This window comes from Solanum lycopersicum, chromosome 1 (assembly GCF_036512215.1).
Source record: "Solanum lycopersicum chromosome 1, SLM_r2.1".
Classification (NCBI taxonomy): Eukaryota; Viridiplantae; Streptophyta; class Magnoliopsida; order Solanales; family Solanaceae; genus Solanum; species Solanum lycopersicum.
Genome location: NC_090800.1, coordinates 28,826,686 through 28,840,070, shown reverse-complemented (window position 1 = coordinate 28,840,070; position 13,385 = coordinate 28,826,686). Strand labels below are relative to the sequence as shown.

At 32.7% G+C, this 13,385-nt stretch overlaps 1 protein-coding gene across 1 annotated transcript in view; it reads left to right on the top strand.

Moving 5' to 3' along the window:
- Positions 1 to 13,065, top strand: part of LOC138341804 (uncharacterized) — a 37,964-nt gene extending 24,899 nt beyond the window's left edge. The window contains exons 13-14 of the mRNA XM_069293650.1: positions 11,678 to 11,840; positions 12,998 to 13,065. Of these exons, the coding sequence (XP_069149751.1) occupies positions 11,678 to 11,840; positions 12,998 to 13,065 (231 nt within the window). The remainder of the gene's footprint in view (positions 1 to 11,677; positions 11,841 to 12,997) is intronic.
- Positions 13,066 to 13,385: the final 320 nt, after the last annotated feature.

The following is a 13,385-nucleotide window of genomic DNA, read 5'->3' as shown; positions in this document are numbered from 1 at the left end:
CTCTACTCTTCTCTGGTGGGTTGTACCATCTTTCGATCTCAACGTTCTACGTTCTCATCTACATTATTCTCACACAAGATGTGTCACTCCATCAAGGTAATGTAATTCATATCTTCTTCTTTATTTTCTTTATCACTGTTCTAACTATCTATTATTTTTCAACATGAAATAATATTTTTTTTGGAAACATATATGCTAGAACTTTTGAAATTTTTCTTTTGAGTTTAAAAATGGTGCTAAAAAGGAAAAGTTATTTATGGTGAGAATCAAAGAAAACTCTTCCATTTCTTACCTAGAAAATGTTAATTACTCTATTCCAATATCAAACATAGAGTCATTACGCATTATTAATAGATCTTCAATATATGCATGTAGTGGTATCCCATGTAGCGGTATCTCCTATGGGATATGATTTAATGATCATGGATATGAAGACCACCAAGTAGATATGAGTATTTTGAATTACATAGAAGATTAATGAAGAACCATGAAGGGTCTACAATATACTAAAGTAGAAATGTAAGAAAGAGATGACTACATTTTAAATAATTAATAGGCTAGACTTTCCTTGTTGTTAGATCAAGTGTATTATTGTAACTAGTTTAGGTTAGTTTATCTACAATATTAAAAAACTTAAACTAGGATTTATTTGAGGAATTACTTTCTGTGATCATTCTTCTTCATTTTCTTCGATGCTTTCAAAGAAAATAATGTGACACAATTGCTTGTCATTCCTACAGGCCATCTTATTAATTCATTATTTTATGTTTTGATCTATTCAATAATCTTTAACATTTTGTGGCGCCAAGATTTGCTACAAGAAATTTGACATTTTACGGTATCAAAAGTTATTACAAAAAGGCCAAAAATCGCCACTAGAAAACATTAGTGATGACATTAGCATCATGACAAGTACTTTCATAACTAAATGTTATAAGTAACGGCTATCAATGTCGACACAAAATGTACATATATAATGGCGACATGGTTGCCATAGATACCTCATTTTTTTTTGAAAAATAATATGCAACATCAATATTTCTAATAATAAATGTAATTCAATAGGTTACTTAAATTGTAGAGTAAATATATTCATTACTAAAATGGTGGTGCATATATATCTTCGATGAAATAAAGTATACATATTTGTAATTTTCGTTAATACATCTAATATTTATTGAATTAAGAAACAATTGATCTTTTAATTTAAAATATCACACATCTTTTAAAAACATTACTCCAACCAAATACCCTATCTCAAAGACCAAATAAAAGTACTCAATTCTTATTCCACTTAATCATTAAATAAACTTTTTTAGGGTATGAATAATATGAGATTGAGTATTCTTTTTAGTTTTTTAATGACACTTTTAAGTTTATTTCATTTTCAAAATCAAGTTTGTTAATGAAAAAGATAAAGCTTACACTATTCATTTAACGACAAAGATATTATGCATAGGTTTTTAACAAGAGATATTCACTTTTAATTGCAAAGTAAAAAATATCCTAAATATAATTATTTTTGTAGTGTAAAAGAAAATAAATAAATAAGTACTTATTTGGTACAAATATTATGTGCTATATAATAATCTAAATTATTATTTAAATACCTTTATAATCATTAAAATTTTCCAATACAAGATTAATTGTTTTTAAAAAGTTATAAATTTAAATTACTTATTTACCATCAATAAAAAGTCAAAATATCATTAAAAATATATTCATTTAACTTTTTATACAAAATAGTACAAAAAATATAGAAGTATTCTTTTAATGGCGACTTATTCACAACAAACTACTTTTTAAAGACAATTCTTTATAAGTCGCTACAAAAAATTATTTTATCACAATTTTTAGAAACATGTTAGTGGCATTCAACCAGAAGTCGTCACTCCAATTTCTTTTCAATAACGATAATATGCATTGCCACCAAACTATCAATATTTGTGCAACGATACTGTGTCGCCACATAAACCTTACATTTTGTGAGAATTATGTATGCCGCTACAAAAAGTTGTCACAATAAATCATATTTTCTGTAGCATGAATATCAAATTCTGGTATATTTATGAAATTTGTTAAGTTTCCGCAGTTATCTTATTGTTGATTTATTTTCGACATATTTTTTATATATTTTAGGCTGACTTGTCTTAGTAAATTTAGACGAGTGTCATCACGTCTATTTTTTTTTTAATCTCACCACATTTCAACCCCTAGTAAACTCATGCCGCCCAAACATCCGTTGAACATCTCTTGGTAATATTATTTATAAAACTAATATTTATTTTAGTTATTAAGAGCATAGTCATTTTCTTAACATAAAGTACATTGAATGTATTGTAAAAACTTTATTTTTTAATATAAATATTTGAATTGTTTAATTTAAAGTTATTAAATATTTTTAATAAAAAGAAGATTGTTTATCTTTTCTAAAAAAAAATTAAGATTGTGTATTTTTAAAATAACAATCAATATTGAGTGAAGCCTACAACAAATATTTAGTAGTCTTATTCTTTGAGTCACTCCTACCTAAAATATATGAACTTAATCAAAATCTTACAAAACATAATAGGTAAATCAGATTAAGGGGTCACTATTAGTTTATTAAATCTCAGAGATCATCTTGTTTGGTAAATTTAATTTTAAATCTTCTTGGAATGTCATTAAAGATAATATATTATTTATATCTATTTTATTCTCTTTATTCAAACTATTCATTTCGAAATATTTAGATGAGTTATGATTAATAGAAAAGATGTTATAAAATAGTCTTATCATTTATTATTTTTAAAAGGTCTATTAAACGAAACATCTACAAGTAAAAATATATTGAGGGATAGTGATTTGTAACATATGTATATGACCAAACACATGTAGAGCCGTCAATATTATCTAGGCTTGTAGGGTCGATGTAGCCTAACCTGTAATTTGTGTAACGACTCGGAAAAATATTTTTAAAAATGTTTATTAAAAAAATAAATAGTACAATTTTACCCCTCTTGCTAGTTGCCCTATGTCATTTAGGAATAGCGGTGAAGTTGATTTGAAAATTTAGAACTATTCGATAAGTACGATTATGTAACTCATGTATATTCTTTTAAATAATTAGTTTAGTTGAATAACTAATGAGCCAAATTTGTTATTTAGTATCCAATTTTAATTTGTCCATATATAAATAAAATGACATAATGAAGTTTTAATTTTTATAATTTATTATATTTCTAATGAAAAATAAAAGATTGAAGATCGTAGGCGAGAAACATATCTGCAATCGGCGTCCACAGAAGTACCCATGTGAATTAGGTAAAAACAAATTCTTCATGTCTTAACCACTTTATTTATTAGTATATTGTAACGCCCCGAGCTACCCCCGAGACGCGGACACGAAACATAGAACCACAGGTGATCTCAAGCTAACTCTGCTGGCATAATCATGAGCATACTAAAAACATATAAACTTATGCTGAAGCTAAGTAATAACTTATAATGAAAAGATGGGGAATACCCATTTTGTAAAACTGATATTATATGAAAACTGATGTGTTTAATACAATGAGGTTATTAACTCAACACTAAGTTGAATGTGCTACGTCTGAAATAAGCCTCTAACTTGACTAGAAATACTAGGACAAGCCCCAAGTAAATCTAGAAAAAACTGAAACTACATGACTAAAGACTAAAGACTAAAATGAAACTCATAACTGTTATCCTGGAAGAATGATGGCTCACCACTGAATCTACTAAACTGGAGATTGGAAATCGATCAATGCGTGATCTGGATGCTAAGAACCTGAACCTACATCACGAGAAGATGTAGCGCACGTATGAGTCAGTACCTGAAAGGTACTGAGCATGTAGGATAGAGTTAAGCTAAAATAAAACATAACTGAACAAGCATAAAAGCAAGTTTAACAAAATTCTGAGTCCTAAACCAAAGGTATGATTTTGTACATACAAACTTTGTGTTACGAGCACAAGGTTTCGAAAGGTCCTAGGATGTATCCAAAGCCACGTCAAACATAGTATTGTTAATGAGTATGAAGCATTCCCCATTTGTTAATAGGAATCCATAAGAAATTTCTGAAATTCCACTTATTTCATCACTCTAAATTAATGCGATAGAGTTTAAGTCTGTATGTACCTATCCTAATCTATTTGATGCTTTTCAGTATATGGAACCTTTGAAGAGCTCATGCTAGAAGGAACGTCAACGAGAATATGCAACAACAAGCTCCTTAAGCTCTTCATGTTTCGGCCAACCCTTTGGCCGAAGAAGTGACTGATGTAGATTTTTGAGCTACTTTTAATGCGTTTGCTCAAGTCAATAGGGATGCTAGAGTGAGGGACTTCAATGGAATGAATCTCCCCAAATTTTATGATTCTAGGGTATAGGAAGATACTGAATAGTTCATATATAAGATGTATGAGGGTTTGGTTATAATGGAGTGAATCCATTGGAAAAGGTGTAATTAGTCACTTATAAACATAACGATGTCACTCAAGTTTGGTTAAACCAAAGGAAGAGAGGACAGTTGATGTGGGTCGCCTTGATCGAGAAAGGTTTGAAATCTGTTTTCTTGATAGATTAATTCTCGTTGAGAAGTGGGAGGCCAAGTTACTTGAATTTCTTAACCTTCATCAAGGGAATATGAGGATCATGTTGATCTTGTAGTACTTTCTATGTTTAGTTTTGATCTCATTCTTTGTATTGATAGAATCTATTTTGTTATGATTCAGTTGATTGTAAAATTCAAGTGGTTAAGTTTTAGTTTCCAAATGACCCCTTCCTAGAGTATAAAAGGGGGAATTTGATGCCTAAGGGCAGGGTTTTTTCTTGTCTTAAAGCTAGAATAATGGTTTCTAAAGGCTGCATATATTATCTTTTTCAAGTTATGGATACAATTTCCTCAACCCTTATTCTTGAGTTGAAAGTTTTTCTTGATAATTTATCAATATTCTTCCTGACCATGTGGTTCAAATAGATTTTAAGGAATTAAAGGAAAAAATGAAGGATTTATTGGATAAGAGTTTCATCCGACTGAGTATCTCTCCAAGTAGTGACCTATTTTCTTTACTTTTAGAACATTAATTTACTTCCCAACATCGAATCATCCTTTTAATTTAGATCATTGGGCATGAGTGAAAGAATCACTAGGCAATGTGAACGTTGAGCTTCATTATTATTGCCCTTCATGTTAGTGACACTCTCACTTTCAAATGTACTAAATTTCCATATAATTTTTATATTCTTGAAACTCTAGTATCATTTCTTTGATTTCGTCATCTTGGAGTTTTATTAGCTATTTCATGTGCAAATGCCCAAGATTTCATCCATGTTAAACATAACCCCTTCTTCTCGAGGCTTCAACTCTATTTCATCCTTATTGACCTTTTGGAGAAGAGCATCAAGTGCTCTCGTTCTTGTTATTACATTGTCCTCGAACGTACAAATTCTATACCCAAGTTGGATCGTCTCAACATACCAATTAAGGTTCAAAATCAATCCCATATTGAGACACTAAGTGTAGGTATTTATCACTGTCTTCAAGACTTTGGGCCAAGCTTATGAGCCAAGATTGTTTCACTACACCCGTTTCTTCACAACAAGGACATGTGTCATTAACATAGGGATTACAACCCCTAAAAATCTCTTTATTATAAGAAGCCATAGAAACAACACAAAACAAAATAAACACAACTACTGACATTTTATACAGAAATAAGTAAACTCTAAATATGTCTAATTGTTCCCCGACACCAAAACCATTTTTGATAATGCTAAAATTACTATACAAAGCTAATTAGAAGATTAAAATGGTCATTGTCAACAAAAATTCCTAACAAAGCGTTGAGGTCGAATCCCGTAGAGAACAATTTGAAGGTAATTTAAAAGATAGATGACTAATAACTTCAAACGTGAATCTAAACACAACAATACAAAATTGCAAAATTATGATAATTACTTGGTAACCCAATGAATGTTTTGGGAAAAGAACAAATCAAGCTAGAGATATTCAATGATTAGGAAATTTAGAATTTCTACTCTCACTCAATGATCCATTGAAATATCAACACATACTCATTCACTGTGGATAGGCTAAGAAATCATAGGATACTCCTAATCTCCTTTAAGTCTCAAAGAATTGTTTTAGGACATCTCCTTTTAGACTCAATAATATAATTCAACAAAATAACCTAATACCTTAACATAGACTTTTCTTTCAAGTAAGCATTGTAAACAACAATGGAAACCTACATTCTCTCCTTTCGGTCTCAAATTCAACAAAATAACCTAATACCTTAACATAGACTTTTCTTTCAAGTAAGCATTGTAAACAACAATGGAAACCTACATTCTCTCCTTTCGGTCTCAAATTCAAGATTCAAATCTTAAATGCAATTACTAATCTAATTTTCCACTTCATAGGTTACATTTTCAAGTAACCCATAAAGATTAGATGTTAGAATTTAGTGGACACTTTAAACTCATAAATTTAAATAGAAAAATTAAATTAAACCAAATCCATAAATGTTAAGCATGGAATCAAATAAGAAATCTATGGAATGAGGGATCAAAAACCCAATGGATTTATATATTTCTAGAGCAAAACCCCAATCTCAACTAGAAATTACACCCACAATTTATGCAATACAAAACAACAGAAAGAATATAGGATAAACAATATTAGCATTTGAATCACAATCTTCAAAGAAAAAGATGAATAATGATGAAACATACCTTCAAATTTGAAACCCAAAATTAATAACAAGAAAAAAATCAACTCTAATATAAGAAGATGATTGTTTCTCTATATTTTCAAATTCCCCTCATGTTTATATCTAGCCCCCCGTTTTCTGATGTTTGATCTAATGGCTGAAAATTTCAATTTTTCCCTTGACCTACTTGGTAGACCTCAAAAAAGTTAATGGGAGTTCACAAAAGTGAACATCACAAAACTGATAATCCCAGTTATTAGGTAAACTGTGCAAATTTTGGCTAGTTCACTCATATGGTCATTTAAGAGACCATTGACTTTGTGTTGAACCTTCAAAAAAGTGATTCCTCCCCGCAGGTGAAATATCTGGACTTAATTTCTGCCAGTTTCAGCTACATATTAACTTTTGTGCATCATTTTTCTTCCTAGAAGTAAATATCTGAAATTAACATAATTAAAAGGGCAAATAGCCTCTTTTATTACTCAAGTGCCCAAAATCATAATAAAAGAGCATAAAATGAGTGCATATCTACACTTATTAATCGTGTGCCCCTTGGTAATGTTCGTAAAGGCCTGCACCTTTATGCTTTGCAATTGCGTGATTTATTGCCCGAATCTTGATGAAAGGTTGAACTTTATTGGTCATCATCACTGCTATGCAGGTTCTCCAACAATCTCAATGGTGAATTTGTAATGAATTACAAACATGACCCTCCTTCTTGCCACTGCGTTGAATATATGACATCTATCCATACTTAAAATGACAGACGCGATCAACTATCCCTTCGAGGATTGAAATGGTGTTTTTTGGCCTTCTTTTGGTGGAACTTAGTGATTTGAAGTCCCATGCTTCCATAATTCTTGAGTGTTCATTGTGGAATGACAGAAACACATTAGTGGACTTTTATTTGAGGTGAATTCTCATTTCAATCTGCTTCCCTATCTATTCATAAATCATTGCATGATTATTATTTTTTTGTCTTTTAACCCCAAATTGTGTTCACTTTTGGGAGACAGGTTTGAGGCATGGTTTAGGACCTCTTGACCGAGCAATTCATAAAATTCTTGTATGGTTCAAATAATTCTTGTTTGAGTCTACTATTAATTGGTCATGATTTTTGTGTTTGGAAGAAATTCAAAAAGAAAAAGCTTCGACCTTGTGATTTAGAGCGAGTGCACTTGGCCAATACTTAGCCTGCAACTTCTTTTCCTTGTTATATTAAACATGAATGTGTAAATTCATGATTATTAGTGTGAATTGGGGGAGGGTACCTAGTTATTTGTTCTTGATTTTAGATATAATATTTTAGGATTAATAAACTTTATTTAGAGTAAAGTTCCATGCCAGTATCGGGTTGTTAGTGTTACAACATCTTATGTACTTTGCTTGTAATACATGATGTGTTTAAAAGCATGGTCAACTTTAGTTTAGGATAGCTAATGATTCTTTAGACTCTTCCAGTTAGTAATTTGACATGTTTGGGCTAGGTCCTTGTATATTTGGAATAGAAGACTTTAGGGTGGTAGTATGAGGCTTAATTTAAGTGTTTGCATGAATTGTTAGAAATTCTATTATATCTGTTCATTTCTACATCTCTGACGCATTACCAGACGTTTGTTCTATTAGAAGGATTAGAGAGTAAGTAACACAGTGGTTGGATCCTTCTGTTGATACCTTAGGATGGAAAACATTTTATTATAACTTAGTATTCATATAGAATCCTCTTCAAAGTTGACATGCCTTTTTCACACTCTTGCTAACAGGTCTGGGAGATGTCTCAAAACTATGTTAATTTCTTGTTCGAGGCTACTGTGCAAAGCTTTGAGTTCTTTATCCCCAGTCCAAGGGTGACGTTCTACAGTTTGAGGTTTATTTTTAGCCACAAACTATTGTTCTATAGTTCTAGGCCATTTATTGTTTGGGATACTATTATATGGGGCTTGGGGATCACTCTACTCATATTAGACATAGAATTGGGTGTGTTATCTTTATAGGCCCATCTATTATACGTACATATCGAGCTTATAGGGTAGGGGTCCATTCGAGTTGTTATTTGAACTTGCGCATGAACATACATTATGGGCTTATGCGGGTCTAGTTATGTTTATCTTTGAGCTCTACCTAGATTTAATTTTGTTATGATCATGTGTTTCTTTTTTAAGGTCTCTTTACATCTAAATTCAATAATTTTTTTTTAAGTTTTTAATAATTCTTGCATGGTCGACCTATCATGCCAATTAAGTACTTTTGTTTTTGTTTTTATGCTACACTTTACATTTTTTTTGTGATGGCCCTAGTACTAGCTACCAGCGGTAATCATTCCTTCTATCTTTTAGAGCTTGTTGATATTAGAGACGATGGCGAGCACTTGATGTCCAGTCCTGGTTGTGTATTGATTCTTTGAATCTCACATATTGCACTCTTTCATAGAAAGGATCGTACGTGTATACCAGTAACTTAGGGTATTGGGTTGAACTCCATTCCCTCGTAGGGGTGCAACACTACCTCAATAGATAGAGCAAAGTACATAGCCATCAACGGATCCTCGAACAACTTATGTTCCACAACACCAGGTATGGATTGGACTAGCTCACACACTGACCAAACTAGTTTTGGCACTAAATCTTCACACAATTATTTTCTAAGTTTTAAGAATGACCGAGAGCATATAAAAGGCCTCATCCACTGTGCTAGCACTAACTCAGTAGGATCGACCTGCAATTGAAATACCTGTGGCCATGGTACCACCTGGGGTGTGCAACCTGTGATTAAAACCAGAGCTATGCCAATGCTTAGATTGTTCATTAGGGATAAAACTTTGAGGTCTTTAGGGCTGTGGCTGGGGATGCCCATGATTTTCTAAATAATTTCCACAATGGAACACATACATTAGGTCTTACGAAGTAGAAAAGACCCAACTTCACTTATTAAAGCAAGACATGCCAGCAAGCCAGAGGTGGCGTAAATTCATTTAAACCAGGTTTTCTTCCGATGACATGCACCAAGTTCTTTAAGGCTTTTGCACTAGATTCTTCCCTTGTACCATCAGATATTGCCTCCAAGAAAAGTTCTCTAGGTTCGAGCATATATCTATGTTTGTATGATATGAGGTGTCACGAGCTCTCCCATCACGCGTCTATGATTCTATCTATTGAAGAGGAGAGAGTTTTGTGTTTTTTTTGTGGACTAGGGCTTCAACTTTAGATTAAGACTCAATACATTGTCTTAATAGTTGTCTTTTATCGAGATGTTTTTAATCACGGTCACATGGGTTTAACGACAGGAGAGCCAGACATGAGGGAAACTACAACATGTCCAATTTTTGATAAAATAGACTCTTATGATGTCCTAGTCTGCGGTATCCGTTGGATAGTCCATATGAATAATGTAGGATTCAAACCATATTTTAGAGAGTGACTAATGTAGTTGAAGTTAGATTAGCTCTAGTCTAAGTAATGGTTCCAAAACTAGTGTTTCTTGCTCTAGTGGTTACTCATTAAGGGGCAGGTGATCTTCTGATTGCTTAGAGTGTGGGAGATTTATTATTTGTCCAAATATTTTCCCTTACATCAGCGAATTTCTTCTACTGTACAATGAGCGCAACCCTCTCTACCATCTCCACCAGAAGTCTCGCTAGCTCCCGAGGTCAGGGTCAGGATTGTCGTGTTGCAAAATAGGTTATTTGGGTGGTACCTAGGGGAGGCAGGTTATATGGTAAGACTGATGTCCAGGGTAGAGGTGGAAGAGGTTATTTCTATGAAACCTTAGCGAGGGCGGAGTTTGAGACATTATATGATGGGATAAAAAGTAGGATTTTCTGATGCCATCCGCCCACCATAGCTCTAATTCACCATAGTTCTTCCCATTTTGATGTGTCTATGTAATATGTTTCTCGTATGACCTAATGGCATAACCATTGCATGTGACGACTCTCGTAGGTAAATACAACTTGATCAAATGTATTGATCTTCCTGGTTTTCTATCCAATGGTTTGAAACCTGGGATGACATTATATTGTAAGATATGCGTGATTATGATATGATTATATGCATAGACTAGTTAACTCCCTACTGTCGGGTTTTAGATTTTTTTCTCTTAGACTGTTACCTTAGCCATGTCTGGTAGTACAACAGTTATGTGGTAGGGCTCCGTTAGAAGGACACCCATAGGAGTTATATCTTAAATTTAATCTTGGAGGCTAGTAGCTAGCAGATGTTTTTCCTACTTGGCGTATGTACATGATTTAAGTAGGGAGGTACCTACTGGAGCTGGTTCCAATTGTCTATATGTTGCTTTTTTTGTTTGACCTACTTGGCATACCACTAAAATTGTGATATTAAATTTCCCCTTGATCTTGGGTTAGGTACTCGACCAATTTCTGATCCTCCATATCAGTGTTTAACTTCCCTATCTCTTAGGACTTAAATTAACCAAGCCTAGTACACATCTGGATTGATTATAGGAAGCTAATAAGGTGTAACTGATAAAATGGAACACCATTTTAAAGATGGATGATTTGTTTAACTAGCTTAATGGTACCATAGTGTTCCTGAAAACTGATATGAGGTCTGGCTACCATCAGTTGAGGATTAGTGTAGCACACATATCTAAGACCACATTAAGAACTATATATGGCCACTATGAGTTTCTGGTGATGTATTTTTGTATGACTAGTGCTCATGTTGTCTTGTGGACACTAATGTTCAGGCTATAATTTGATTTGATCGTTATCATGTTTATAAAGGATATGCTAGTATATTCTTTGTGCAGGAGTGATAATGAGAAACATTTGAGAATTATAATCCAAATTTTAAGAGATTAATAGATTTATACCAAGTTCTTAAAGTTTGAGTTTTTGTTGAGTTTGTAGCATTCTTGGGGCAAGTGGTGTTCAAAGAAAGTACCAAGGTTGATCTAGAGAACATTGAAGAAATTTCTAATTGGGCCAGGCCAATTTCAGATACCGAGGTTCAATGTGTTATTTGATTGGAAGGCTGCTACAAATGGTTTGTGGAGAGCTTATCCACCATTGCCTGTGAGGATTGAGGTGTTTGATTTGAGACTTTATAAGATCAAGGGAGTTAATACTTCAGATGATCACTCAACTATGCACTCTTCTCTCAGTAAGTCACTCAACTTTCAATTTTTACTCAACTATGCACTTCTTTCTCAGAAAGTCACTAAACTCTGAATTTTAATTCAAAAGTCGCTCAACTATTCACTCTTTCTTCAAAAAGTCACTCAAACTATTAAATTGTTCTTTTAATTAAAATTTATTGATATTAATTATTTATATAACAAACCAAAAATTTTTAAAAAATAAAAATACCATTTAAACCATTTTGTTATCCACCCACCTAACCCGACCCATTAAAAAATATCATATGACCCATTTTATTTTGTCTTGAATCCCTTCAAGGTTTAAAGAGAGGAATTAATTTAGGATTAAAGACAATAAAATGGGTCATATCATATTTTTTTAATGGGTCGGGTTAGGTGGATGGATCACTAAATGGTTTAATTTATTTTTTGAAATTTTTGGTTTATTATATAAATAATTAATATCAATAATTTTTAATTAAAAAATAATTTAATAGATTGAGTGATATTTTGAGGAAAGATTGGATAGTTGAGTGACTTTTGAGTTCAAATTTAAAGTTGAGTGACTTTCTAAGAAAGAAAGCAATAGTTGAGTGACTTTTGAGTGGAAATTAAGAGTTGAGTGACTTTGTGATAGAAGACTGCATAGTTGAGTGACCATCTGAGATATTAACTCAGATCAAGGAGTTGCGACTTCTACATTTATATTGAATCTCAAGTCGACGATGAGGGCTTTGTGGTGTATTTTGATGCATTATAATGTTGGTTTGAGTTGTGTATTTATGGAGAGGGCTGGGTTATTGATCGAGGATATAAAAGTCACATGAGCACAACTACCCCGCCCATAATTTGTGGTTTGTTGTGGTAGTTTTCATGTTTAAGATGTGGAGGCACTACCTGTATGGAATTTCTTTTTGTAAACCTAATAACAAGTCTTTACTACAATCATGAGTCAGAGGGGATTAAATTCATGGAAGCATCATTTAATTGAGTTTTTGATAACTATGACCTCTCTATTCTCTACCATGTAGGCAAGGCAAATTTAGTACTAGGCTCTTTGAGTAAGAAGACAGTAAGTATGAGTTGTCTAACCTTCTTATCTAAGATGTCTATGGTGGAAAGGCATTTAGCTTTGGACATTCAGTCCTTAACTAATTTATGCTACAACTGGATGTTTCAGATTCTAGGCGTTTCGTAGCATATGTGGGAGTTCAGTCATCTCTTCTTGATCAGATCAGTATCCAATAGCTTAAGGAAGAGACCTTGGTTTCACTTTCAGGTCGATTATTAGCAGGTGATGCCAGCTAGATTACCTTTGATTAACATAACATTTTGAGGTTTGCATGTAGCATTTGTGTCTCAATAGTCAGAGGTGTGATTAGGATACTACTTTGTAAGGCCCGCCATTCTAGATAATATATCTATCCAGACACTGCCAATATGCATAAAAATGAGTCAACATAACATATGGAGTGGTATAATAATAGATATTTCTAAGTACGTGTATTGTTAGCTTAGCTACCAACAGGTCAAAGCCGAACACTTAAATCTCGCTGTTATGTTTCAAA